This window comes from Enoplosus armatus, chromosome 18 (assembly GCF_043641665.1).
Source record: "Enoplosus armatus isolate fEnoArm2 chromosome 18, fEnoArm2.hap1, whole genome shotgun sequence".
NCBI lineage: Eukaryota > Metazoa > Chordata > Actinopteri > Centrarchiformes > Enoplosidae > Enoplosus > Enoplosus armatus.
In genome coordinates this window covers 19984933-20012905 of record NC_092197.1, presented here as the reverse complement: position 1 = coordinate 20012905, position 27973 = coordinate 19984933, and the positions used below count along the sequence as shown (strand labels likewise).

Sequence of the window (27973 nt, the reverse complement as noted above, 5' to 3'; positions counted from 1 at the left end):
TACTTTTATCCTTAAAAATGTTTCATGTTTTATTTGTTGCTGTGTAATAAAAAAAAACCCATATCTTTTATATCACTTTAATGGAGACAAATCTGTGAAAATTGTTTAGAGAGTACCTCCTACTAAGAAACTGGAAAAAATATCAGATTTTTGTTGTTCGTGCCAAAATAATAACAACAATACCTTTTTTCCTTCTTCTTTTTTTCTTGGTGGGACCATTGAAGGGTTAACAGCGTCAGCATAATCTTCCTTAAAGTTCCTTTAAAAAAGTGTTTTTCATCTGTGAAACAGGTGGGGGAAGAAAGTTTTGCCAGGATTTTTTTTTTAAGCGTTTGTTGATGTAATACTCATTTTGGCCACAAGAGGCTGAAGTGCACCACAGTCCCATGTTCTAAATGGGACTAAAAGCATTAATGTTTTCTTCCTGGTGACTTTTAATTTCTACAAACACACGCGAAACACAAGGTTCCTACTGCGTATTGTGTGTTAAGCGAGTCACGTAACGCGTCTTTCTTTCTAGAAACTGTTAGTTAGTAGAAAAGCTAATTAACAAAATTATTCTTTTTCAATTATCTTTCAACTGCCAAAACTTCAGTAACTTGAAGTCCAAAACACCAAAGCAAAAACTCTTTCGATCCGACTTCACTGGATCACCAGGATTTCTTTTTCTCACTTGCCTCTCAGGGCTTCCGTACGTGACCCCCTTTTTTAACCTCACCTCTTACTTTGTTAACAGTTCAACACTATATTGTCATGTTTTTCCTGTTAATATACCCTCTTTTGATTTGTTTCTTGTCTTCAACCCCCCCCCCCCCCCCCCCACAGTGTCCCTTTTCAACAAGGAGTCCAGAGAATGACCATCAGCGTCAGCAGGTGTTAATCCAGCTCATGTTTTCCCGTCGTCTCTCTCCGCTCTCTCGGCTGATTACACTCCAGAGCAGGGAGGGCTCGTCTGTTTGAGCCCAGTGCTGCACTCATTAGTCACCAAGCATGGGCAGCGCATAGCATGCCAGCTTCCAGACACGGGGCAACAGCAGCAACGCAGTGAGGAGCCTCTCCGTGCCCCCCCCCTCCCCCCCCTACAGCAGCATGTCAGTACTTTAGGACTTCTCACTTTTCTTTTTCTTTCTTTTTTTTTTTGTTTTTGTTTTCCCCTCATACAAGTTACCTCGTGGTCTTGTGCAGACCCAGGTCAGCGGTTGTGCCATGGAGCTGGGGAAAGTCCATCTGAATCTGAAGACAGCGCTGCTGACGATGATGATGTTCAAATGGGGTGAGTAGAAAGACGGGCTCTGCTGAGGGTTTTCCTTTGTGCGAGTACAGCTTTTGGCGTGTTTCCTTGTGGAGGGTCGTCTCTGCGTAATTGTAATTAAATGCTAAATTACTGGATGGGGACGTCAGGGTCTTAATCCCCAGAGAGATCCGATGTGTCTAATGTGTATTTAATCCTTTTTTTCCTGCGAAAGCAACAGGTTGCATGGAAACGTAGATACCCTCCAGAGCTATTTTACCTCACATATACTTTCTGTATGCTTATTGCCTAACAAAAACCGTATTAGTGCGAGCATGTTGTGGTTCATCGGATAGTCCAGAGGGAGCACCCCCCCCACCCACCCACCCGAGGATTCTCACTTTCCTTGATCTAACAGTTAACAGGAGCAAGTCTCAGGAATGCCGCCAGTGCTCTCAGAGATGCTGGCCCATGAGTGGCGCACAAGTGGCTCTTGGGAGGTGCTTATTGGGCTGGTTTGTGCTCCCCACTATATCGGGAGACTCAAATAGACGGAGACGAGTTGGGGGGCGGCTTGTCCTTTGTCACTCGCAATAATGATGAGGGGATTGGCCGGCTTCCAGCGGATTTTCCCCCCAACACTGAGAAACCATGAGCATTTGGAGGACAATTTACTGTTGGACTTGGTTCGACAAATGTCTTTGCTGGATTCTTTAGACGTTAGTTAGCTGCTGTGATGATTGTTGTGATTGTTGGTGGCAGAGGGTGTGGCTTCATTTGCCCCTTATTTACTTTTTGTTCTGTTTTTACTAGCCCTTTCTATTAGATTTGACACATGACTGGTTCAGAATCCGAGGCAGCGCCCCCCCCCCCCAGTCATGCATACTCAAACAGAGCACACAGGGGCGAGGATCAGCAGAGAGAGAGAGAGAGAGAGAGAGAGAGAGAGAGAGAGAGAGAGGAGCTCATTCATATCTGCCTGTGCAGAATGAAAGAAGTTTGTAGATTTTCTCTTTGTAAACTCATGCAGGTCAAGTAGAGCGGCTCAAGTTGTTTGTAGAATGAATATTTCTGTCTCAGTGTTCTCAAACAGTGGGGTGGGTCACGTTTTGGGGGGGGGGGAGTGTAGAGGTATTGCAGGCATGTGACCGAGAAAAAAAGTGGAACTCAAGCTTAATGAATCTGATTACTGTGGAAACCAGACCAGAGCGCTCCCCTTACTAACACTGCTAACACACTCCTGGGTTCAACCAGAGTGACTTGGTGTGTAAAGGTCAGAGGTTGCTTTTCATTCGTTATGAAGTGGTTTAAAGGAGGTGGAGGAGAAGGTGGTGAGGGCGGGGATAAAAAGGCTGAGCATGTTTGAAAGCGCATACACTTTGTTTTTTGTTTTTTTTGTTGGATGGTTTCATCTTTAAAAATGCAAGATGGACCCTGACGTTCGAAATTCAGAAGGGGTTGAAACGTGACACTGAGCCATCAGATGAACTGCAGGTATTTGCAATAACACGTAAAAAAAAAAAAATGTATTTGAGGCGGTTTGGTTGGACGTAGCGTGCGCAGAGGACAACAGGAATGGACCGGGGATTGAGCCTTGAGGCACACCGCACGTTGGACGCAAGATCTGACGAAATGAAGTGCGACGATCAAACTTTCTATTAGACAGATACTGGAGGCAAGCTCTGCATGTCTTTTTCAGACAATAAAAAACAAAATAGATGAGCTACTAATCCGTCTCAGAGGGTGGGGCGGGGGGGTTACAGACAAAAGACAGATTATTTAAAAAGCGTGGGATGATGTCATCGAGAGTGGGAAATGCTCCGTTTGCATACGAGTGTCTTCTTTAGGGCATTTTCACCTTTATGGGACGGTTGATGGTAAAGAGGCAGACAGGAAACGGGGGGGGGGTTAGGGTTAGGCACGTGTCTTAAACACTCCTACCAGGACGCTCTGGGTGTGTGACTGCCTTAAGCGGAGCTGTGTCAGGTGAATGAGACATCTGTCCGCCTGTCTGTCGCCGTCTGATCTGTGTCCTCTGCGTCACGTCTGATACAGGTGCAGGTGTCTGAACAGTCAGGGTCAACCTTGTCTCTGTGTGTGTGTGTGTGTGTGTGTGTGTGTGTGTGTGTGTTATGTGGATTACCACGGACGATGGACAGGTCATAATGTGGCTCTCTGCTGTGTGTGTGTCTGGATTCAACATAAAAAAAATGACCCCCCCACCCCCCATCTTGACTCATGTAAAAGGTCCAAAAAATATATTTTCTTTTATTCTCAAAAGGGCAGTAAAAAATGTCCAATAGAGTCGATTTCCTGGACAATATCCAGCCATGGCTCTGTGCTTGGATGGTCAACTGTAAGTCCACTTTCCATGACCGCTTTTTAGCTGGTTAGCAAGTGCTACTTTAGCCAGGTACGTGTCACTTGTACACTCTCTTCAAAGAGTATGTACTTTAGGACGGCATCACAGGGCATGTCTTCACAGGGCTTTAGTTCCAAAAAAAAAAAACATGGGCATAGTTTGCCTGCAGGTGACTACATAGCCTCCAACACATACGCCGAGAGGCTAGCTAGCTCTGCTGTTGATTGGTTCAGCGAAGACCTCCGAAGCCAGAGGGATGAAAACATGGACTGAACGACTGGAAATGTAAAAAGTTTCACTATAATTAGCTTTAAGAATGTTACGGATAATTGATGCCTGTGGCAATGTGCGTAATACTAAAGGGATAGTTGAACACTTTGAGACATACGCGAGAGATATCAACCTCATGTCTGGGTGTTAAGTGCGGAGTTAGCCTAGCTTAGCATAAACACTGGAAGCGCTACAACACTGATACCGATCGTCTCATCTCACTCTCACTTGGCCATACGTTGATCAACTGGCAGCTCATTTAGTAGGAATGTTGTAAGTACCACCGGTGCTACGCTATGTTTTATAGGAGCAATAGAATGCACTAATTCATAAGCTGCGACCGCTCCAGCACGAGCAGCTTTGCATAAGGTTTTGTGAACCAGCACGGAATAGCGTGGGTGAAGTCTAAAATGTCATAATGCGACCGTAGTGCCACCTAGAGTATTCGTCCACGGTTCCTGGGAAGTGTGCCGCGTTGCATGGGGGTTTGTGCATGGGGGGGGCTGGTGAAATGTGAGGTCGAAGTGACCCGAAGAGAAGAGTTTGTGTGAGAGAGAACGTGGTGACAGAGTAGGTGACAGAGTAGGTGACAGAGTGGACACATGCTAGAGGTTGAAGCTTGAAGCTGTAATCTGTGCAGGTATCCTGCCACCAGCAGATTAGTGGAGCAAGGGGATTGGCCTAAAGAGGCCAGAGGGATTACAACATGGAAAGGCTCTGGAGGTCAGGGAGGCCATCAAACCGGCTCGGGGTGAAATGGGGGGAGGGAAAGTAGGATGAAGAGTAGAAGTGCGGCGGGGGGGGGGGGGGGGGGGTCATTAAAATAGGGGTCCAACATGATGCTCACTTACTTACTTTACTCATGCTCTTTGCCCCATAAGACATTGATAATGTTCCTTCACCTATCGCGGTTGCGCCTCGCCCAATGAGGGACCCGTCTCCAGCAGCTCAGCCCCCATCATTCTTCGCCAGGTGTTCATTGGTCGACCTTCCTGGTGGTGTCCATTTTAGAGCCGCTTTGGGGGATCTGGGGGCATTCGTAGCATGTGTTTCATTTCTGTGTCTTTATGTAGGGTTCCTTATTTGATGTCTTATTGGGCCAGAGTGTGCAGCAGATCTTTTGCAGACAGTCATTGTGGAATGTGCTGACTTTTTTCATGTCGCATTTGGTTATTCGGCAGCACTCCATATAGCAGAACCATCTTGATCAAGGTGTTATACAAGTGGATTCTGGTTTTTGAGGCTGTAGGTGTTGGACTTCCAGATGTTATGGAGTCTTGCGTAGGCACTGCGAGCTTTCCCCCAAGTTTGTGCTGGATATCTTTTTGGGAGCCATTGTTCTGAATAATCAGACTTCCCGGGTACACAAAGTCGTCAACAACCTCAAGTGGCTCGATTGTTTATAGTGATGCAAGCATGTGCGTTGGTGTTGATGGACATCACTTGTTTGGTGATTCGGTAGCGCTGATGATGAGGTATGTTTGGTGAGCATACCTGGGGACCAACAAAGTCCAGGTATTTGCACCAAACAGTATCCAGGCCAATCTCTGTTGACCTAAAATGGGTGGTTCTGGAAGCTTGGTGCAGAAGGAACTAAGTTAGTCGTTGTTAGTTTCTCAGTCCTGACAAAATGGATACAAAGAGGAAAGCCCAGGTTGCATTGAATTGAATCTCCGGTTCTTTCCATTCCCTCAAAGGTCAGCACTGTCCGTATGGTTTGCTACCTGTTAACGGTGCGAATGTGGATGTCAGAGTTCGTCAAAGTTCAGCTCTATGAGAGTCAGGGGTTAGGGTTATTTTGCCGTCTGATTGCGGCAATTCCATTGAACATTTTAGCTTTTAGAACGCACCTCACAATTTATGTTCAGTGCCGACGCTGGAAGTAGTGTGTCCTTTATGTATCAAGTTCGCCCCCCCCCCCCCCCCCCCCCATCACAGACCTGCAATTCATTTTGCTTTTGTATTACCTGTAACCACCTTTCCTGACCTTAGTCGCCTAACACCTACCACACTCTAACCTTTAGTGGCATAGCCCTATTTCTTTCCCTAGCCTTAATCATACCATAGTTTCCCTGCGCAGATATTGTAAATAGTGAGATTTCTTTTTTTAAATGTGGTCATTAAATGTAATCCGGGGTTTTGGCAGAATTGTCCGCTTTTGTCAGGCAAAAAGGGATCAGAACTTTCTACTGGACAATGAAATCAAGCGTAGGAACTTCCAGATATATACACACACACACACACACACACACACACACACACTCAAATCCTTAACATATCCAGATGAATACTGTGGTCTAAAGTGTTGGATGTAGCACTGGCACCAAGCAGAGGCCTCACACATGCAAGTTCAAGCAGACCAGTTGAACATGAACGTAGCTACTCAAAGACAGGAATAAATGGTACATGACTGGACAGCGATTCTCTACCTGTGTTTGACCCAACAGCACTTAAGTTAAGTTTCTTATCAAGCAAGCAAAGGATCACCTCCTCACTCAATTAGCATGTTTATCCTGGTCTCCTCCTTACATCCAGGAGACTTGAACCTAATCTTGAAACCCTCGACAGCCACCTGGGACTCTCCTGGTCTCCAGGTGGCCAACGCTCTCCTGTAATCTGTAGAGTTCCAACACAGTTAGCGTCTACAGTTCAGACTGAGGGGAGGACACACCTCGACCAGAATTGGAAGTGACAACAACCCTCTGCTTCAAAGGGGCGACGCTGGGCCACGGTTGTTAAGCTGTCTTTACCTGGCTGACCTGAGACCTGCTGCCAAAGAGCGTCTCAGACATATATAAAATGACAAATCATGGGGTTGTGGGTGACGGTACGGGACAAATGAGGTGAGGATCACTCCCTGTGGAATTTCTGTGGCTGTTTTCGAATGGTCGAGCCTTTACGTCTGCACGTTATATTTTAAACTGTAATCGTTTCTATATTTGCTGCTTGCGGTTGCCACCATTGGATTAGCAGTTTAGTAGTTACTAGTTGAACTCCTTTAACATGTGCTTTGGTGCCATATTCAATTATTCACAGTCCAACCACTTTTTATATAGTATAATCCATAGTCTCGGACTAGTGTTTTATTATGTGTTTTCTTTATAAAGTTCTCAAAGTTTGAATACTATCTATTTATTATTTATTGTGTTATTATATTGTTATGTCACGAAAATTGTTATTACGCAAAAACAACACACCTTGTTATTACATAAGTTGGTATGTTGTCATAAGGACATAACGTACTTATACTTATAATAGGAGATCGTCTGTATTAATTATGCACTATACAACCTTTATATCAATAACTCATCCAGTTGTGTGGGTTTATTTTAATGAGGGGGTGGCTACTTGTTCCTTTTTACCCCCAGGGAAAGACTCAAGAGTCACTTTGATGACATCACATGATGTCTACTGGAGAGATTATGGAACAATACGGAGCAGTCTTGACTGCTGGAAACACGTTTTCTATTCAGTTCTCAGTCAATAAAGAGTCTGGCTTTGATTTCATACTTTTAGACCTTGGGATTTAGTCGATAACCATATGTAGTGGGTCCATAGCTGGGGGGGTAACCATTGTAATCCTTTGTGACTGGCTGAAGAAGGTCTTGTGGGCTTCAGACAGCTGTTAGTAGCTCTGGATCAGAATAAAACTACTGAGGAGAGACCGTCTCTCTCTCTCAATATGTTCTCCTCCCCCACCCCGTCTGTGGCACTCAAGCCCCCGATGCCCATTGTTTCCTACACTGACATGACTCTTTAAAAACAACTCACAAATATGGAGTTTCAATTTCAAGAAAGACCCCGACAAAAGACGCAAATAGTGCATTTGTTGGGGACTATTTTCATCAGGGGATTAATCCACGTTTGGCGCTGTAGTGAGGCAGCAGGATGGTGTATGTGGGAGTGAGTCCATGTCAGCCAGTGCAACACTGTGGCTCACTGATGTGTTTTTAAAAACGACGCAGCTGTGCGGCGCAGAGGGATGAGATGTATCAGGCTTTGGTGCACACACAAAACTTAAAGTTAAACTTAAAGTGGGATGCACTCGTTGTTGGTTTACTTCTACTTTTACTTCTGCCTCGTTACTCTCTGACCAAACTGAGCACCAAACTAAAACTCAGCCAGTCTGCTTCCTCAGCGCCGTGTTGGGGTGGGGTTGGGGCAAACAACAGTTATTCGATTCTGATTGAAATGTTGAAAAAATCCTGAATGGGTGCATAGAAATATGTGACATCATCTTTTTTTTTTCCCCAATAGAGCCATGCCTACTTCAAACCACTGAGTAGAGCACAGGACCCCCCCCCCCCCCCCTCCCACCCCACTGTTAATATCTTCCGCTTCAGTGACAATTTGGAAATAGGGCACTGATCAAAGTGTCTGGGGGCTGGGAGGCTGGGAGTGGTGGATGGGGGGATTTTGGACGGGTAGTGGAGATTGGCCTAACAACAGGAATGTGGACTGATTCAACAGAGACCTCGTGGCATTGGCTGGTGTGGGGAGACAGCATATGCAAACCCCCCCCCCCCCCCAAAAGTGTTCACGTCCACTTTGTGACATACAGAGCGGCCCCCGTGGGCCAAGAGAGAGTGGCTATTCATGGAGGATAATGCACAGTGCAGTCATTAGTTGCACTGGCTACAAGCTAATTGAGACAATTATTTATCTAGTGAAAGGATCAGCCTGTTGGGCTGGCCCCCGACGTTCATTAACAGTGAAACTTCTAAAATAAGACTAAAAATCACACCAGCGGCCCGTAGAGGCCATGGACAGATTATGGGATATCGGGGCCCCCCCTGGCCACAGACACATAAAAGGCCCCCCAGTTCCTCCTACCAGCATCCGTCCTGCAGGTGTTTTGCATCTATTTCGCAGGTTAACCTTCGCTCTGGAGTTCTGTTGTTAGCTAAGAACTGCACCTGAACTGAAACTTTGAGGACTTTGATTGGAAGGTATGAAAAGTGGGCGTGGCCCAACTGACGAACGCTCGCTCTGTGCCGCTAAAAGGTGAAGATTGATTGACGGGAGATTGTCGCGATATTATTGGTTGCTTCAAGCTTATGTAAGCACAGGTCGTGTTTTGTTTTACAGGAAGAGAAACATGATTGGATTTTGATATGATATTTTTTTGGCATATGTTGTTAGATACACAATATGACCGGGGATGTGATCTACAAAGGGTTGAAAAGGGAATTTTTCATTTCATCTCGACTTTAAAGCAAACCTGTGGTCACATTTTCTGAAAGTAAACATACTTAGCTCAGGCTTAGATCAGTCTTTACTTATTCATATGCAGTGCATGATGTATCGGGTGAACGAGGAATATTTGTGCCATTGCTCTTTAATCACCTCCACCAAGAACACGCTAAATTATTAATATTTTCTTGGATTCTTTGGCAAAACAATATTCCTTCATGCTGTTCCACACCTGATGAATTAAAGAACGAGCTAAATAGAGAAACAAAGTAAGTGTCATGCTGGAGGAGGAAGAGGAGGACTTTCCACAACCTGGCAACCCAGAAGCTGAGCACATTCTTGGCTTACACTAAATTGACCAGACAGCTTAATTTAAAAAGGTGTCCAGAGTCACACACAAAAACAAAAAATCTGAATCAAAATTGTAGAAATAGTTTCCCTCAGAATTTTTCTTGGGGCCCCTTTGAGGCGTTGGGACCCCTATGTTCTGAACTAATCCTCATCATAACGCGTTGTTTGTTCTTCAGGAATCCTCTGCACAGCCACATCAGACAAATGTTTGTCTGCGCCCTGCCAGAATGGAGCTTCCTGCGTGGACACCATGGACGATTATGCCTGTATCTGTGCCAGAGAGGGGGTCCGATACATGGGCAAAAGCTGCGACGAACTCTATGACGCCTGCTCCTTTGCTCCGTGCGAAAACTGCACCAGCAACCCTGGCACCACAGAATACCACTGCATCTGCCCGGATGGACTAACGGGTGACAACTGCACGGTGGAGGTGGATGAGTGTGAGAGCAACCCGTGCTCCGAACCCCGCTCTCTGTGCGTGGACCAGCTGAATGGATACTTCTGCAGGTGTCCTGCTGGGTACGGAGGACGGGACTGCAGGACACATGTGACTGACTGCATCGACAAGCCCTGCAGGAACAACGGGACTTGCGTGTTGCAGCCGGAGGGCTTTGACTGCCGCTGTGCGCCGGGGTTCGAGGGGCCGACCTGTGAGGAAGACGTGAACGAGTGTTCATCGGAGCCCTGTCAGAACGGAGCTATCTGTATAGACGGAGTGGCCGAGTTCCACTGCTTCTGTGTGCCCGGCTTCCAGGGCTACAACTGTGAAATCGACATCAACGAGTGTGCCTCGCGACCCTGCGAGAACAACGCTACCTGCATCAATGAGAAGGACCACTACGAGTGTGAGTGCCTGGTGGGCTTTGCAGGTACATCCAAAAGTTACACACACACACACACTTATCCACATGGATGTAAGGTCCAATACTTGTTTGGCAGGTGTCCATAAAAACAAATTAGGACATGTCAAACATACAATTTGTCAACTGTTTAATCCTCATCCCCTTCCGGAGCCGGCCCAGTGCCAGTCCAAATGTGATCACCGTGTGATCCGCACCAGTATTGGCCTGTTGCAGCATCAGTTTTACAGATCTGGCCCAGAACTCATGGAGGCTCTGGGCCAAATGAATAGCTCCTAACCTTTGTTGATGCTTGCATGGGACACTGTGGTGCAGGCCTCCTCTGGTGGTGCACTATCTGTAGCAGCATCCTCAAAAAACCAAAGATGGCACCTATTCAATCCAATAAGAGGTGCTCGCCCGCCGCATACACCTAAAAAGTTTCTTCCAGGTTTACTTCCAGGGGGGAATGCACAGTAGTATTTCTCCTGCCACCCCACGAGTTCCCACTCAGCCCACAGACATAGAAAATTCATAACAGAAAGAGTCACAGAGTTACAGACGTCTCTTTTAGAATGGTGGTCTACGGAGGAAATGCAAGTAGCCAAATTGGAAGTTGGGCTGAGCATCTGCGCACTATACACAGGTCTTATTATACATCCATGGTACCTATAGTCTCAAAAGTTGGGAGAACTGACACACCTTATCAAAATGACATAGAACCCTAACCCAAATAAAACATAGAGGTGGCTGGTTGGTTTCAGCAGACGTGGGTCAGATATAAAGAACCCGCCATGGGCACCGTACCTGATGATGAGTATTTAAACAATAATTTTTGCCCTTGGGCAGATTATTCCAGCCCCGGGTGACTGCCCATGCCCATGCTTTCTTTCTGTCATACACGTTTTAAAGGTCTTTATGTCAATTCCCATTCAAACTTAATCGAAACCAAAGATTGTGTCAATAATGCTGCTGCTCAAAGGTTTGCATCAACCTTTTTCAACTGAAGATATCGAAAAGGTTTTTTTTTTTCATACACTGAAACTTATATGGACATATAGAAAACATGCGTCTGTATAAACACAATCTACAGCGACGCAGGTACTAAAACAGTCAAGAGAAAAAAAAAGAGTTGGTGAAATACCATTACTTCATATTACTTCAGTGACTAGAGATGTTTAACACTGTGTCATCATTCATCATCACCTCAAAGGACCACGTCAGCAGCGACGCGAGGAACGTTCTGCTCGCTGACAGCGTGTGTTTGTTCCCCCCCCAGCAGCATTATTCGTCCATTCCCAAAGTCTTGGGCTTGTTCCTGATAAACGGGGCACGGGGAGTATTTTAAGTGCACGGCAAGATGTTTTTAGTCAGGCGTCTTATCTGCAGCTCAGATAAAGTCTCGGCACAGGGCGAGACAAAACACTCCCGTCTTGCTTTTCTTACAGCTTCTTTCTTTCTCCACCCCCTCCACCCACGCGCCTGCTCTGTGTCAGGGGAGCTTCGCGTTATCTGTGAGTGGTCGGGTTGGATTCAGAGCATTCCACCGTCACCCCGTTTGTTTGGAGAATGCAAAGAAAGGTGTTTTATCATTGTCAGGAGGCCAGAATACTGACTCACGGATCGAGACATTTGGGCAGTCCAGTGTTCAGTGGGCTGGTGTGTGTTGATTTATACAAAACGTGACTGATCCATTTACCAGGTATGACAACCTGCGTCCCATCATCATACAGTTGCCCCCTAACGCTCCCCTCCTCCACCAGGAGTCAACTGCGAAATTGAAATAGACGAGTGCGAGTCCAACCCCTGCCGCAACGGAGCCACCTGCCGCGACCTGATCGGCATGTACTCCTGCGAGTGTCTGCCCGGGTTCGACGGCATCGACTGTGAGGTGGACGTTGATGAGTGTGCCAGTGGGCCCTGCCAGAACGGAGCCGTCTGTCACGACATGGTGAACAGGTAGGCCAAATCCTGAATCCTTACCGTCTGCCGGAGCTCTGACAGTGAAGATTGTGATTGGTGAACGGTTGAAGACAGTGTGTACCTGGGTATCGTTATATAGTCCCAGTTTGTGCCTCTCATTAATCATCATTATTACCAAGTCACACAGCTAAACATCCATCCAGCCCAGAAGGTGGTTTAACAAAACTTTTACATTGTAGGCTCTGAAGGTATTTCCGAAAAAGACTTTCACGCACAACAACTGGCAATTGAGCGTGAGACGTTTTCACCATGACATCCGTAGATCGCCCCCTGGTGGCTGGCTGCTGTATAGGTCATAAGCCCCGCCCCCTCCATGTTGGTGGATGGGACATGGGCCAAACTAAAAAAGTACAGATACATCAGATACATTTTTACCCAAAGATGGTTTCTGTCATTTCAGGTAGTTCTTATCATGCTGATGTTTAAGTGTTCATTTTTCTGATAAGTTTGGTTTTAATTTGATGCTCTAAAAAGGGGGGTGCGACGTCATGACTGACAGCGAAGGGCGGGGCCTCGATACCACGGCTCCACCCCCCCATCACTACTGGCTCTAAGTGATGTCACCAGCGTAAAAATATTCTTTTCACTTGTTTTTCCAAGTTGCAACGTTTCCTATCCATGTAGCTGGAAGTGACATATGTTCTTGCTCTTTTTTTGTATGACGCAAGGAAAAACAGTAAATGAGTAAAAAGCAACATCAATATACACAAATATTAATGACATGGAAACATTTTTTTTTTTTTTTAAAGAGGACATATGTCATTTCCAGCCAGCATCTTTAAGGATTCTGGAAACACCTTCGGAACAGTGGAGAGAGCTATTGAACTACCTTCAGGCTTGACAAAAATAACAGGATCTTTATTTTCCATAACATCATTTAACATTTTACAATTCAAAGGGAGTCAAAGAGTAGCGGATAAACCATTTAGATTTTCTAACTTGACAGCAGGCTGTGAAGCAATGTCTTGCTGCCCTCCCTGGTTGAGGGTTTCGAGCCCGGTGAAAAAAGCCCTCGATTCAAGTAAAGTTGTATCTTCTAGCGGCCTGTTCCCTACCAACATGAGTCCTTGATATAGTCCAAAATGGGCGTGGACACCAGGTCCCCAGGCGTGGATGGGTTAATGAATGGACCAACTGGGCACAGAGGCCAAAGCCATGACAGCATCTCAACATTTCTTATTGGACGAGTCAAAGCGCTCAGTCCTACTGGAAAAAAACCTTCATATGTACACCTTCAAAAGCTAGTGTTTTTACCCTCTGGTTTTCTGTGGGATATTTAGGCTCAGTGCTCCACACTGACACCATGGGGCTGCTAGATAGTTGGTGGGACCCTTTAGGTGTCTCATAATCCATCTATCCCACCAAAACATCCCAGAAAAATGTCTCTGTTTGGGTGCGAATACCTATCAATCGAACCATGCCACAAAAATAATTCTGCTCAATGACTCAACGGAAAACAAAGACACACATTAGAAAGTGAAAACTGGAGTCAGCATCCAGTAGTCATTATTGGTACATCTTCTGCATTAGCCCCAGCTTTCAGCCATGGTGGCGGTCACTTCTATCTGACGCTGAGGGCTCGTCCACGTTTTCTTCTGGATCTCAGAAGAAACAGAAGAAATGGCAGTCCCATTAGTGCTTTGTGAAATCCCCATGGCGATTTTCCTGTTCAATTGTTGCTCACTGTCGGACTTTTGCTATCCCGCTGTGTAAAACCCCCCCTTGTCTCTTGCAGCTACGAATGTGACTGCAGTGATACAGGATTCGAGGGTGACCACTGTGAAGTGGATATCCCCGAGTGTGCCTCTGATCCCTGTCAGCATGGTGCCACCTGTGTAGAGGGAGTCAAAGGATACGCCTGCCTCTGCTGGCCAGGTACTGAACTACATTCTGAGCGGCGAGCATTCCTACACCAACTTGAGGATATGCAAAGGTTGTGAACTGAGCCGATAGGGGGCCGCTGTCCGTGTGCCTCTAGCCCAGAAGATTCCCACTGAGACAGCCCACAGAGAAGGAATCACCTGACCTCTAACTAATACACATCCACGTAGCCATGCTAATAGCCCTATGTGGCTTCACGGCATGCTAATATACTTACGATGATAATGTTAACAGTGTTTGATAATGAGCAGGTAATATTCACCATGTTCACTTGTTTTAGCATGCTTACATTAGCTAATTAGCAACAAACACAAAGTACAGCTGAGGCTGTTGGGAATGTCTTTAGTTTTGCAGGTATCTGGTTGGAAACCAATTATTGCTATTATTATCATTATTATTATTATTATTATTGGACAAACTGAAATGTTGACCCGATGATGGTCAGAGGATCATCAAAGTGTTTGTACCAAATGTCATGGTAAGGCAATAGTCATTGAGATGTTTCACTAAGGAAAAGTCAGAGGGTCACCAAAGTCGGTAGGATTCGTTCTCTGGGAATCACAAATGTCGGCACAAGATCTCATGGCAATCCATCAAATGGTTATTGAGATATTTCAGTCGGGACCAAAGTGATGGACCAACTGACCTGGCCGATACTCTAGCATGGCAGAAAACAAAACCGCTATAGCTATATGACTGTGAAAATGAATAGATTCTCACTGGACCTCAGTAGGAAATGCTCCACAATGATTAAATACATGCATGAATGAGGTCAGACTGTGTCCGAAATGGACGAACTTGGGCGACTCCGTAGAGATGGAAGAAAGCGACATTTGCGATGTCATCAGTATGCCTAGCGAGGACGAGAGGAATCGAAGGTTCTGGTTTGGATCGAAGGTGTCTTGTTTTGTTGTCCGTAGGTTATGAAGGACCAAACTGCGAGGTTGATGTCGACGAGTGTGCTGAGCAGCCCTGCGAGAACGGCGGGGAGTGTTTTGAGCGCTCGGATCCGTCTCACTGGGAGCTGGACTGGGAGCTCAGCTTTGCAGACGCTGCCGGATACATCTGCCAGTGTCAGCCAGGGTTTGCAGGCCAGTGAAGCGAAAAGAAACCAGTCAGCAGAAATCTCAGTTCTCACCACCTTTTTTTTTTTTTCTTTTGGATTCTGACAATCATTTCTTTCACATCACAGGGGAGAACTGCTCCGTCGACATTGACGAGTGTGAGTCTGAACCCTGCCACAATGGAGGCACCTGTGAGGACAAGATCAACGGCTACACCTGTACATGCCCTGTTGGTTTTCTAGGTGAGTCTTCCACCTTGCGCTGAATGGACACACTCATCTTACACAGCATATTTGAGAACCCGGTATGCGCTGAATGTAGCCTTTGCATCAGTGGCAGTGCAGTGCTTGTTGTCAAAGTGACCTGAGCTAAACTTAACTCTTGTTTTAATCCCTTAAATCCAACTGTATCTGCTGGTGGGGAAGCTCATGCAGTCAAACACTGTTCAATCCCAGGGGGAACTTTCACATTCGCGAAGGAGCGACGGATCGAACCACAATGAGAGCATGGCTGGATGGGCTTTCAAAGATGCTGCCCATGTAATCACAACGTCCCCAGTTGTATATATGGCTGTAAATGTCCTCCCCCTTCACTTCTATTGAAGGCACATTCATCTTTTAGTGGCCAGAATGAACGGGACGGAGTGATTACAAGCGAGGCAAACTTGTTTCAGTGTGTTCATACGGGCACCCGAAAACTTGTGAACCCATCCTTTTAGGGATTAAGGGCGTGTTTGACAAGCTCGAAACAGCAAACGCGCAATGCTCTGAAAAGGCTTCGTCGTGCGTGTCAAAGTGGTGATTGTGATTTCAGCGGATGATACGTCGTCACATTGTTTGGTTTTGGTTTGTTCGATCCTAAAATGAACCCATGTTGAATCAGTTGTCACAATTTAGGCTCCTATGTATATTGACTATTTGACTCAGAGTAGGAGCAGAGAGCAGCGCAGGACTAGGGCTGCAACGGATTTTTCCATTTTTATTTTCATTATTGATGAATATGTTGATTATTAATTAATAGTTTCACCTATGGAGTTCCCAGAGTTCTCTCATTCAAAACAAACATATTCCGTTTGCAGTCGTATAAAATAAGAAAAGCAGCAAATCCTCCCAGTGGAGAAGATGGAACCAGAGAATGTTTGGTCCTTTTTTTTTTTTTTTTTTTCTCAATCGACTGATCAGATCATCAATTATTTGTTTTGATGGGAACATTCAAGCAAGGTCTTACAGATTGCACACCCCATGAAATAAGTCTGTGTAACAGAATACCCTCCAGCCAAGCGTCATAACCGACGTACCACGCTGTTGCTAGCTAGCTAACCAATGAATGCTAGATCTGTGCCGCTAAAAGTTGAAGATTGATTGACGGATGGTGGATGCTGTGATATTATTGGTTGGCTCAAGCTTCATGTAAGCATGATTGGATTTTGATGTAAGAATAGAAAGAAATAGATGTTTAACCCTCAGTGCCATCTCCCTCCAGGTGAGCTGTGTGAAGTGAACATTGATGAGTGCGAGAGCCAGCCCTGTCAGAATGGTGGCTGGTGTGAAGACGGCAGGGCGTCCTACACCTGCCACTGTCCTGAGGGGGAGCCAGGTGACCTTCCTTGGGGCGGTGATCACTGCAATGTGAAACTCTACGGTTGCGTGGACCATGAGTGCCAGAACGGAGCCACCTGCCACCCGTGGCTGGAGGGAGGAGTGCACGGTCACACATGCTTGTGCCCTCACGGCTTCTATGATGAGCAGTGCTCCACGAGAACAACCTTCTCCTTCTCCACTCCTGGATTCATTCACGTCCAGGTCGTCCTAGAAGAAAGGACCCGGAGGGAGGTCGAGCACCATGTCCACGGGGGTTTCGGTTTACAGCTACGCTTCCGGACGACCATACCCAATATGTTGCTCTTCTTCAGAGGAGATGTGGACTATCACCTCCTCCTGGAGATTGTGAACGGTGGTCTTCATGCCAAAGCCTTTTCTGAGGAGTCTGAACTGGACGTCACGTTTCCTGGTTTGGTTAGTGATGGAGACTGGCGGGATGCTCACGTGTTCGTAGATAATGAAGGCCTGGTCTTGATTCTGAAAGGCCCTGGCTGTGACAGGGACGGATGCAGAGTCATAGATGGCGGTGCTAATGAACCACCTTTCCAGCCCTCTGAAGCCTTCACTCATATTTATGTAGGTGGAGCGCCAAAGGAGCTTTTAGAGTACTCCACAAGTGGCGCAGGCTTCATTGGATGTATGGAAGACCTGATGATCGACTCTAAGCCTATCCTACCCCAAACGCTTCCAGAGGACCAAGGCCACGAACTGGGATGCAGTAAGACTGAATGGTGTAAGCCTGACCCCTGCCATGGACATGGACGCTGTGTGGACCTGTGGACCAGCTATCAGTGTGACTGCTACCGTCCCTTCCATAGTGAGAGCTGCTCCGAAGGTAAGCACTTTTACCACCGAAGCTTTTGGCAAATCTTGTCAAACCAGTCATTGTATGTGTAATTTACTTAAAGTAGCAATACCCCAGTGTAAAGATACTCTGTTACAAGTACAAGTCCTACATTCAAAATATTACTTAAAGCTACAGTAGGCAATATTATTTGAAAATGTGTGTCTGTGAGCACCCGCCCCTTTGAAAACTGGACCTGTTCTGAATCAAACAACCAATCCGGGTTAGCTAGCACGTAACTGGCCAATCACATCGACTCTGTACAAACAAAGACTACTGTGGCCACTGTTAACTACTGCAAAAATAATTGAATCTACATCTCGTGCTGCTGTGTGAACTGTTACCAAATTACCAAATGTTCCAGTCCAATTTTTTTGATTAATTGTGATTAATCCAAACTTCCAATTCTCCCCTGGCAGAATTCCCCTCATGGACATACAGCCACGAGGACACAGTGAGTTTCAGTGCCTACGACGTAGGCAAGAGCCACGGGAGCAACTTCAATGTGTCCTTCTTCCTGAGGTCATTAAAGCCAGACGGGCTGCTGTTCCAGCTGAGGAGGCCGAGCGAGGAAGACGGGGGAGAGGTCTACTTCTCAGTCTACCTGGGAATGGGGAGGGTTTTTGTCAGCTCTCTGCCTAACAGCGCCCCACTGACAGCGCCGATATTCGTGACCACCGGTGAGAAGCAACTTCTACAGGTGGAAGTCCAACACAGGCAGGTGATCTTTGAGCATGCAGGCCTTCGCTACGGGATAGGAGAGATCCCGGAAGTGAATGTTAACAGCGGGGATCAGGCCTACGCAGGAGGACTTCCGGGAGACTGGGACTCCGGTGCGTGGGGGGGGCATTACAAAGGCTGTCTGCAGGACCTCCGTGTAGACTCAGTGCATCTAGATGTGGATGCCTGGAACAGCTCGGATGAGGAGGAAGTCTATTTACCAAGTGCTGCTGAGAATGCAATGCAGGGCTGCGTCAGTGACGATACTTGCAAGGTAGGAAATAGTTCCTTGATCTGCCTCATTCCTTACAATAGCACTGTCACACTAACTGTGTTAGTTAGTTAGTCCTACTAGTAGTTAAGAGGACCAAATTTGGCTCTTCAAGTTAGTTGTTACCAGGAGGGACCAAAGATCTTAAATGAAATACAGAATTAAGCTCCTGTCCTCACCCTGATAGATTTGACTACAGTCCCTTTACATGCTCGTAAAAAAGATTTTAGACAGCTATGATTACTCTCACTTGGCCAAATAATTACTGAAGTCTTAACCAACTGGTGGCAAAATGGCTTCCAAGCCTCCATTACTGGTAGTTACATCAAAAGTAGTAGTTGATTGAAATCGGAACTGCTAATCCCATCAGATTAGCACCAAAAACTTTAGCACATTCGGTGGAAGATGGGGCGGTGGAGGGAGCTGCGGCAGCAAATGGCGTAGGTATGAGTGTTATCTAACTGAATCGACACTGTGATTGATGCAAAATCTCAATGCCTCCCTCTGCAGATGAAGCCTTGTCAAAACGGAGGGGAATGCACCATCACTTTCAACGATTTCACGTGTTCCTGTCCAGAGGAATACACCGGAAAGACCTGTGAAACTCGCGTGTGGTGCGTTAGCGATCCTTGTGTTAACGGCGGCCATTGTGTGGACCTTCCTGATGGATATGAATGTAAGAACGCTGCATAATTTTATAACTTAGTCAGAAATCAGTCATATTCTTTGGGCAATACTAGCACCCTACTTCCAATTAGCACTTTGCCAGTTCGGAGTGATTTCCTACTCTGACACGGGCCCTAGATTGGAATATTTAACTACAACAGCTGCTTGGAAGCATCAGTAAACTTTGTAGAAGCTCGGTAAAAAAAAAATTCCAAACTTCTCACAGGTATTTTTCCCAGGTAAAGGGAGTCCATTTTGGTGGGAAATTCCAGGTAAATGTCAGAATCTCCATTTCTGGCATTAACCAGTTTGTAGTGCCACAGCAATCCCAACGAGTTCCGAGCACTGAGGTATACAGATTTGGTATCAGATCAGTAGTCGGGGTCAGCTCTGGGTCAGTTGAGGTATTGACATATGGAGAGAAAAAGTTGGATGGCTACTGGTTCTGCAACATTCCAATTTGGCAGGCTGCTCCTTTTATTAGATGAAATCAAAACAATAAAATAACACAAATATTTCTCCATTTTGACCTCTAGGTGTGTACAATGCCACTTTTGAGAACAACCCTGTGCACTACAGTGCTGGAGGCTCCCTGGCTGAACCTGTCTCGAATATATACATTGAGCTGCGGACCCGTACAGAGAACGCTGTGCTCCTGAGGGCCTCCTGGGGCTCTGACCTGCTGATGGTGGGTCTGCTGGACTCCTCGGTCCGGGTGGAGATCCACATTGGCAACAGTGTCGAGACGCTGACCTTCACAGGAGTTCGTCGAGTGGCTGACGGGAGCTGGCACCGCGTGAACATCTCGATGGCTGAGAGGGAGCGCAAAACCTCTCCCTGGGTCATCACGGTGGATGGAATCACGGACGCCCGAAGCGTGCCGGAGCGCACAGGAAGCCTTCGCTTTCTCAATGAGAAGGGGGCCACTTTGGCCATCGCAGAGAGCTTCACCGGCTGCTTGGGTGCAGTGAGGGTCGGGGGAGTCTACCTTCCTTTTGTGGATGACTATAAAGCCCCGCAGCCATCTCAGTTCCATTTAGACGGAAAACCAAAGATTCACTTGGGTTGTACTAGCGCCCCCGTTTGTCATTCAGATCCTTGTCTAAATGGAGCCACATGTGAGGACGTCTTCAATAAATTCAGCTGTACCTGTGACTTGGGTTGGGAGGGAGACCAGTGTGAGATAGACACTGACGACTGTGCGTCCCGGCCCTGTGTTTATGGAAGCTGTAAGGACTACTTAGCCGGCTTTGAGTGCCGTTGCCACCCTGGATACGCCGGCACACTTTGTGACGAGGACCTCGACGAGTGTGAGCACCATGCCTGTGAACACGGAGGCACCTGCCAGGACGGACCCAACACGTACACCTGCATATGCCCCAAGGACTACAGCGGTCCCCTCTGCCAGTGAGTGCTCACTCATCCAACCCGTTTGTTGGTTTCGGTAGCTTTAGCATACTTCTGATTTCGTTCATCATTCACTGATGAAGCAACGTTTGATGTCTTTCCCATCAGGTGGGACTATCCTCCAATACAGTGTGGCGAAGACGTCCAGTGTGCAAATGACGCTATCTGCAACGATGGGCTGTGGGGAGCCAACTGCACATGCATGCCAGGTTTTACAGGCAGCAGGTGAGCTCATTTTTTCAACAAATTTGAATCTTTTTATGTTCATTCCCAAACCTTGTGTATTAGAGTATAGCGCCGAAGTCTTACATTTAGTGGTGTCCGGTGAAGGGGCAATCCTCATGCTGAAGTACCTTGTTTTACTTCTCTACGTGTCCTGGTTTTGAGGCGTCTGTATCTGCCGGACTCCACAATACAATGGGCGTTACTGGAATTTGGAAAATGGCATTCTATATTTACAGCTGCACGGCTACTCTGGACCTCAAACTAAGTCCCATTCACCCCTATTGCGTTTGGGGGGCGGACACGGACATCTCAAAGCATGGACAAATAATAAAAGCAACACTATCTATCAATGATAATTAGCACCAAATGTAATTACTTCATAGCTACGTTTTTTTTTACTTGTTTATGTCTTAAAGCTGTGGTTCCCTAGCTTCTCTTCTTGTGGCCCCTCATCAAAGGTTCCATACCTATCTTTGTAGAATGCAATGAGTGAAAAAGACCCTTACAGAAGACATTTTGACATGTAACAGCTGTAAAAAGCACAGGTGGGACTAATAACACGAGTTAATGGCTTCCCACACAGTGTTTGTAGCGTCTTGCAATCCAGGCCTATAACATCGCTTCACTCAAACTAATCTCCTGCTGCTGATTTGAGTGAAAATGTTACATCGACATGCCAGCGATGTTACATGTTCCACGTCTAAAAAAGGGGCCACGCTGCGCCGAGGGTCAGTCCACCCAAATTACAAAAACAAAACACACTTTGTCTCTCGCGTGAAGACTTTCTGAGCAGTCTCAGATAAAATGTCCAGTGGTCTGAAATGTTTGGCGCGGTACGTTTCTTCTATCCTCTCCGGATGAGACTCCATGCATTTTTCTTGCCTTGCAGGTGTGAGAAGGAGATCGACGAGTGCGAGTCCAACCCCTGCCAAAATGGCGGCTCCTGTTTGGATCGGTTCAACATGTTCGTGTGCGAATGCCCGCCCGGCTACAGCGGCCCAATCTGCGACACCAACGTACGTTTATCACATTTTTCCTTCTTTAGTTTTATCATGTGCACAGGTCCAAGAAGAGGTCTTTCACTTGTTTCTTGCCAATAGGTGACAAACGTCCGATAAATTGAATTCCGTTGAGTTCAGAAAACTGCAAACGCAAAACAACTCCTTTATGACACGTTAGTGAACGATCTCTCTCTGCCCTCTTGTGCCTTTGCAGAAACAAGCCCACAAGCAGGGAATCCCCTGGCTGGTGGTGGCCATCCCGCTGCTCTGCTTCTGCGTGCTGATACTGGTCATCGGCCTGGCCTTCATGGTGCTCACGGCGAGGAAGAAGCGCCAGTCGGAGGGCGCGTACAGCCCCAGCTCTCAGGAGCTGGCCGGAGCTCGGCTGGAGATGGACAGCATGCTCAAAGTCCCACCGGAGGAGAGACTCATCTGACGTGCAGAGGGCGTTAAGGGGAGTGGGGGGGTGGGGGGTTCTGGGCACTGCGGGCAGGTGCACAGGACTCAACGTGGAGCTTTTAGATCCTCTGGATACCTGGGCTGAGCTGAAGGACATATGTTGTAGTATACAGCCCCCTCCTGGCGGTGGCCAGGTACTGACCCAGTGCTGCTGCTCTGTATGTCACTTCATGTGTTAACCATGTAGGTGCTTTGGACGTCTGAGGAAACTCACTGGTAGGACGAGGGAACAAGGACGCACAATCCATTGTTTAACTCCACACGCTGTAGTTTGTCTATAGCGGGGCCTTGACCTGTTTTTAGAGCCCCGACTAGCGACTAGAGGATAATGTAAGGGCTTTATTTTAAGAATCACTGCTGTCAAACTGTGGGGAAATGGCTTCTACAGTCAGAGGATCATGGGTACACCTGTGGTGCTGCTGTAAAACCGGGTTGCATTATCAAGTATTATCACTAGATGTCAGGGATCCCGAGCAAATACAACAGGGCCATAAAGCTGCCGTTTGGCCACCTAGACGCTGGCTTTAAGAAACGCTGTGTTGGAGTTATTGGAAATATGTTCCAGACCTTTCTAATAGCGAGCCAGCACAACATATTTTTGTCCAGTTTTGCTTGTAATGTGAGTCTCGGTTGGCGATTTTGACAAACCCCGGTCCACTTTGTCATCATCATCATCATCATTACCTCGTTGTGTCCTCTTCTTCTTCGGCCGTGGTTTAATGACACTGACCGGAAAGTTCCTCGTGGGCTGGTTTCACATCAAACATACAAGCTTTGCGCAGTTTTCACAAGGCACAGAGTGGGATGCAGAGCATTGCATGAAGCATTACCATTCCTACGGAAACAGCTAACCAGGATACTACGGCCTGCGTCGGACTATGGGACTGGACAGCTGTGACTGTCACACTGGCACTGGACACACATCTCGCCCCCAACGTTCAATTTAAACGGATTGTGTCCGCAGAGACCTTTCGGACAACGTAGGAAACCCCTCAGCGACGTTAGTCGGGGATCACAAGGGAAGGTCGGCCACTGAAGTAGGACCCGTACCAACCAGGTGGTCGCGGCCTCACACGGCTTCCAACTCCGTGTGCCGTGGACTCTCAGCACCACCGGGTCGACGTGCATCTTATTTTAATGGACAGTGCGACAAAGTTGAAAGGAAGTTCAAAGGAATTCGTCAACCTGGACGGTCTCCGTTATTTCCATTGGTCCTCGGCGCTGTAACATTTTACTCACCTGCGTCGTAGAGAAAAGGGTTTTGGGCAGCGGGTGGGAGGCTCTCGAGATTGTTCTCGCTGGATGAACCCGTTCAGATCAGACCTCCGCCTACATACCTATTTAGTATGCAACGATGGGTGTAGCAAGACCTTTCTCCAAAGTGTGGAGATAGTGGAGGTCTGGCTGTGCGAGACTACCCAAATCCCTACAATGGAGGCGGTAAATGGTAAAAATGAACCAACAGTCATAATGAAACCAGGTTGACAAGCACCAGAACTTCCCTTCAACTTGTCTCGGTAAGCATGGAGAACATGGCTGCGATTTTGATTCCCCACAGTCCTTGACCCTTCGAAGTTGCACTCACTGCTGCGCGTCCCTCTTAAGTGCACGGAGACCGTTGTGGCGTAAAGACTTGCACTGTACAGAGACTGCCTCGACCAGACGCCAAAAAAACCCCCCTTCGACAATATATTTGATATCGTGAAACGGAGGGGACGGCAGTGGCAGCTTCTCCGTGGCAAATAAGGCACGGGGGCAGGGGGGGGGGGCTACCATGTGGGTGGAAATAACCCGTTACAAACATATTTTTTTAAAAATATATCATTTTATTTCCAGTTTAAGAGCCATTGACCTTGTTTTGTTGATGACATCGGAGTCTAGTAGTTTTCCATGTTGTACAGCTCACTCCGCAATTTGACTTTTCCGTAGCTGTTGCTCATGCATATTTGCATATTTATGTTTATTCTGTGTTTGTCGGATGTTGAGTTTCACTGTTAGCGCCTCACATGCACAAAAGGGAGTGTTTACAATCAATGAAGCATACGTTAAACCCCCCCCCCCCCCGGGACATTCGAGAAAGCTCTCCGGGAGACGAGAACAAGCCGCTCCTGTAGATATGAATGTTCTCAGTATGTAAAAGAGATTTTTTTTTTAGGATGTTGCACCAAAATAAACAATGAAAGGAATTAAAAAAAAAAAAAAAAAAAAGACCTATCCTAAAATGTACATGATATACAAACTCCAGGATTGTTTTATTCATAATGTATTATAAAACATGCAATAAAGTGAAAGTGTCGTACTCTCTGATCCATTGTCTAACACCACCTGTGCACAGGAGGTTGGAGCCCAGTCCGTCACACATAGATGACAGAGCACATTCAAACCTGTTTGAACAGTGAGAGGACACTGAAGCAGTTGCTTTAGTTATGTTTTCTGAAATATGAGTACCATTTACAAGACATGGGGGGGACAAAAAGTACCCGTTTCCTCGACAACAGGATGTATGTAACACTCATTCATTCACTATGGAAACTATTACATTCTAATTTGGGAGGGAAAAGGTGGGGGGGGGGGGTTCTACCAGCTGCTGTGATTCTATTGAGTTATATTTATAATTTCACACCCAGCAGGTCGCCAACAACAGAACTCCCTGCGTTTGAAAATAATCCCCTGCAGCAGCGTTAGCTCGAAGTCAGGGTTCACTTGATAGTCACTGGCTGGTTAAAACGGTGCAGTGATGTGATGGATCCCAGTCCAGGCCAGATTAGGATTGTGTATGCACACTGTAAATAACAAAGCCAAACCTAATGAAATGCACGGGAAAGGTGCAAGACGGAGGACCTAAGTCCTTCTTCCATCAACCTACGTGATGTTTAGATCCTGATTGTGGAGCTCACTCTTTCACACTGTAGAGATATGCAGCGATGCGGCAACAAAGGCGGAGAAGGCGAAAGACTGTAAGCTAGTATACAAGACTCAAACGCCACATGGACTTTTAAAGGTCCCACATCTCGCTCATTTCTGAATTTATATTTCTCTATATTTTCATTCTGGGACTCCACTAGAGCAGCTCTGCATGATTCACAGTTGAAAAATCTCCTCCTGGCCCTTCATGCAGCCCCTCAGCCCCCCCCCCCCCCCAATATATTTGCATATATTGAGAGCCGAGCACAATGTGGGTACAACCGAGATAACAAGAACGCATACAAGACCAGGTGTAAATGCAAATGGATCAGATGTCCTTATCCAGATAGAAAGAAAAATGGAAATGGGGCCCCAGACCCCAGACTGTGGTTAGTCCACTTTGCATTCACACCACAAAAACGCTCCAGAGTTCACTTGAAAGTAGACAGACTCTCCCTTTAAAGTGGTCTCGGTCGGTCCGAATTCAAATGCTAAAATTAAACTTAAAACTTGTAGTGACAGGGACTAAGGGTACAGTCAATGAAGTCTTTGACAAAAAAGGAATATCATTTTCAACTTGTAGAGTGTGTGAGTATGCTAGCCATGATAGCTCCAGCAGCTAATGCTCGCGACCCCTCCCACATTATTTTCTGTCCCACACAATTAAACTACTACTGGGTGTCAATAGGGTCATCCGAGCACGAAACATTTTATACATTAACGTGCCAAAACCAATATCTTCATTTTGGAGCAGGCACTCCCCTGACTCAAAAACCACTGCCATCAGGGTTAGCTTAGTTTGACAATGTCTCCAAACTAACTATAAGAAACCCAGACAAATTGTGGACAAGTGTTGTGGATTTGAATTATTTGATATTGATTTTAATATTTCTTTTGTACATTTTGGACATTTGGGTATGATGATGGTGCTAAAGAAAAGGTCGGAGTCACCAAAAAAAAAAAAAAAACCCCACATACGTTCCATCCTCTGAGAACAACAAATTCATCATCTTTTTTGATGTATAGTGTCGTGTTGAGCAAGTGGAAATGTCTGATGGCGGGTGCTAGAGGAAAGAACAGGGGGTTTATTACAAGTGAAAGTACTTGGGGATCTTTCCGCAGGGGCCATGGATTTCCATATGAAACGTCAAGTGAATATGAGGCAGTGGACAAGATATCTGCATCTGGACCAATTGACAGACGATTGAAATTGGAGGGGGGGGGGGGGGTAAATGAACAAGGTTGTGGAATTTTAATGAAGCGAAAGCTGACATGTTATGATGAAATAGTTGTATTTTAAGCAAGTGCAGTGGGATACTAATCACAACTCATCTAAATCAGTCTTAGAACAAAAATAGTGTCATCTGTACACACACACACACACACACACACACACACACACGCAACTAGACTTGTACAGCACTTTGAATCGTTTAGGACTTTTTGGCATTCACCACACATGATCGCCAGGGAAGCAGCGAGGGCCGACAACGCGCAAAACACACAGTTCCTGTTGTTCGAGAAGTCGGAAAACAGCCGACATCGAAACTGGTGGCAAAATTTGCGAGAACCATTATTTCTGCTCTCTGCGCACACTTGACATCAACAACGTGTCGACTCATTAGCCAAATCAACAAAGGTAATACTCGACTAAGGCAAAACCCAACAGCAGGACACGATCAGAGTGCATACATCAGCAGCAGCAGAATTGGCGAAAAAGAACATTTAAAAACAAACAGAATATAAAATAAAGTGTCAATGTCCCCATATATTCCATTAGACAGAAAATGTTTAATAACATTTTTGGGGGCAGTCTGTTGTAGGCAGGTTTTCTTTTAAAAACAGTAGGAGGCAACACATTTTGACAGGCCAGTGAACTGCAATAAAAAAAAGCAAAAAAAAAAAAAAGCACTGTGCTATGAAGCTACCAAAAACATCAACAGGTGAAGTAACTGCATGATTGAGACGATGCACCACGGTTTGTAGCTACAGTATCATGATGCCATTAGGATGTCCGTCAACTATAGCAGACTAGCTTACTAGCAATGATACGAGCTAATCGTCGACGTCGGCGTCATTAAGACATGTGCTGTTGTGAGTGTGACAGATATTTCCTGAAAGAGGGTACACTACTTAGTCACAAATCTACACGGGGCTATACTGAGCACTACGCTAATGTGGTGGCGTTAAAGACAGATGGGTGCAAAGAATTGTGTTAGCAATTTGTTAGTGACGGGCTGAGAATCGTTTGGCATTTTTGAAGCAAAGCCTGCTGGGGGCGGGGTGGGGGGGTGGGGGGGGTGAAACAACAGAAATATTCCCCCGTTCCAACGGTCCTCAGACAGGTACAGGTGAGTTTGGTGTTGAAGACTGAGGACACAGTCCCTATGCTCAAATTTGTTCACCAGACACACTCCTCCGGGTTTTCGCCGCTGGTCAGCAGCAGAGCTGATGGTGGTGGTGGGGAGGGGAGGTGTGTGTGTGTGTGTGTGTGTGTGTGTGTGTGTGTGTGTGTGTGTGTGTGTGTGTGTGGATCAGGACCTTCTGTAGCGGTAAATCACATGCCATCTCTGATTTGCAACGACTGCACTCCATATGTTAGAAGAAAACCACGTCATAGTCGAGATTTTAGTCCTGGTTGATTTGGAGTTACTGGTGGTAATGGCGCCTGTATCAACCACCGGTGGGCAGCAAATACACC

The 27973-nt window shown here is 46.4% G+C and overlaps 1 protein-coding gene across 1 annotated transcript; it reads left to right on the top strand.

Moving 5' to 3' along the window:
• The first annotated feature begins 1206 nt into the window (after positions 1–1206).
• On the top strand, positions 1207–22345 carry crb2a (crumbs cell polarity complex component 2a). Its single transcript, XM_070924857.1, has 13 exons — positions 1207–1273; positions 9584–10276; positions 12010–12205; positions 13965–14104; positions 15031–15201; positions 15303–15416; positions 16657–17610; positions 18039–18613; positions 19121–19286; positions 19813–20683; positions 20792–20908; positions 21798–21924; positions 22124–22345. Exons 1-13 carry the CDS (start codon positions 1207–1209, stop codon positions 22343–22345), a joined length of 4413 nt encoding a protein of 1470 aa, XP_070780958.1.
• Positions 22346–27973: the final 5628 nt, after the last annotated feature.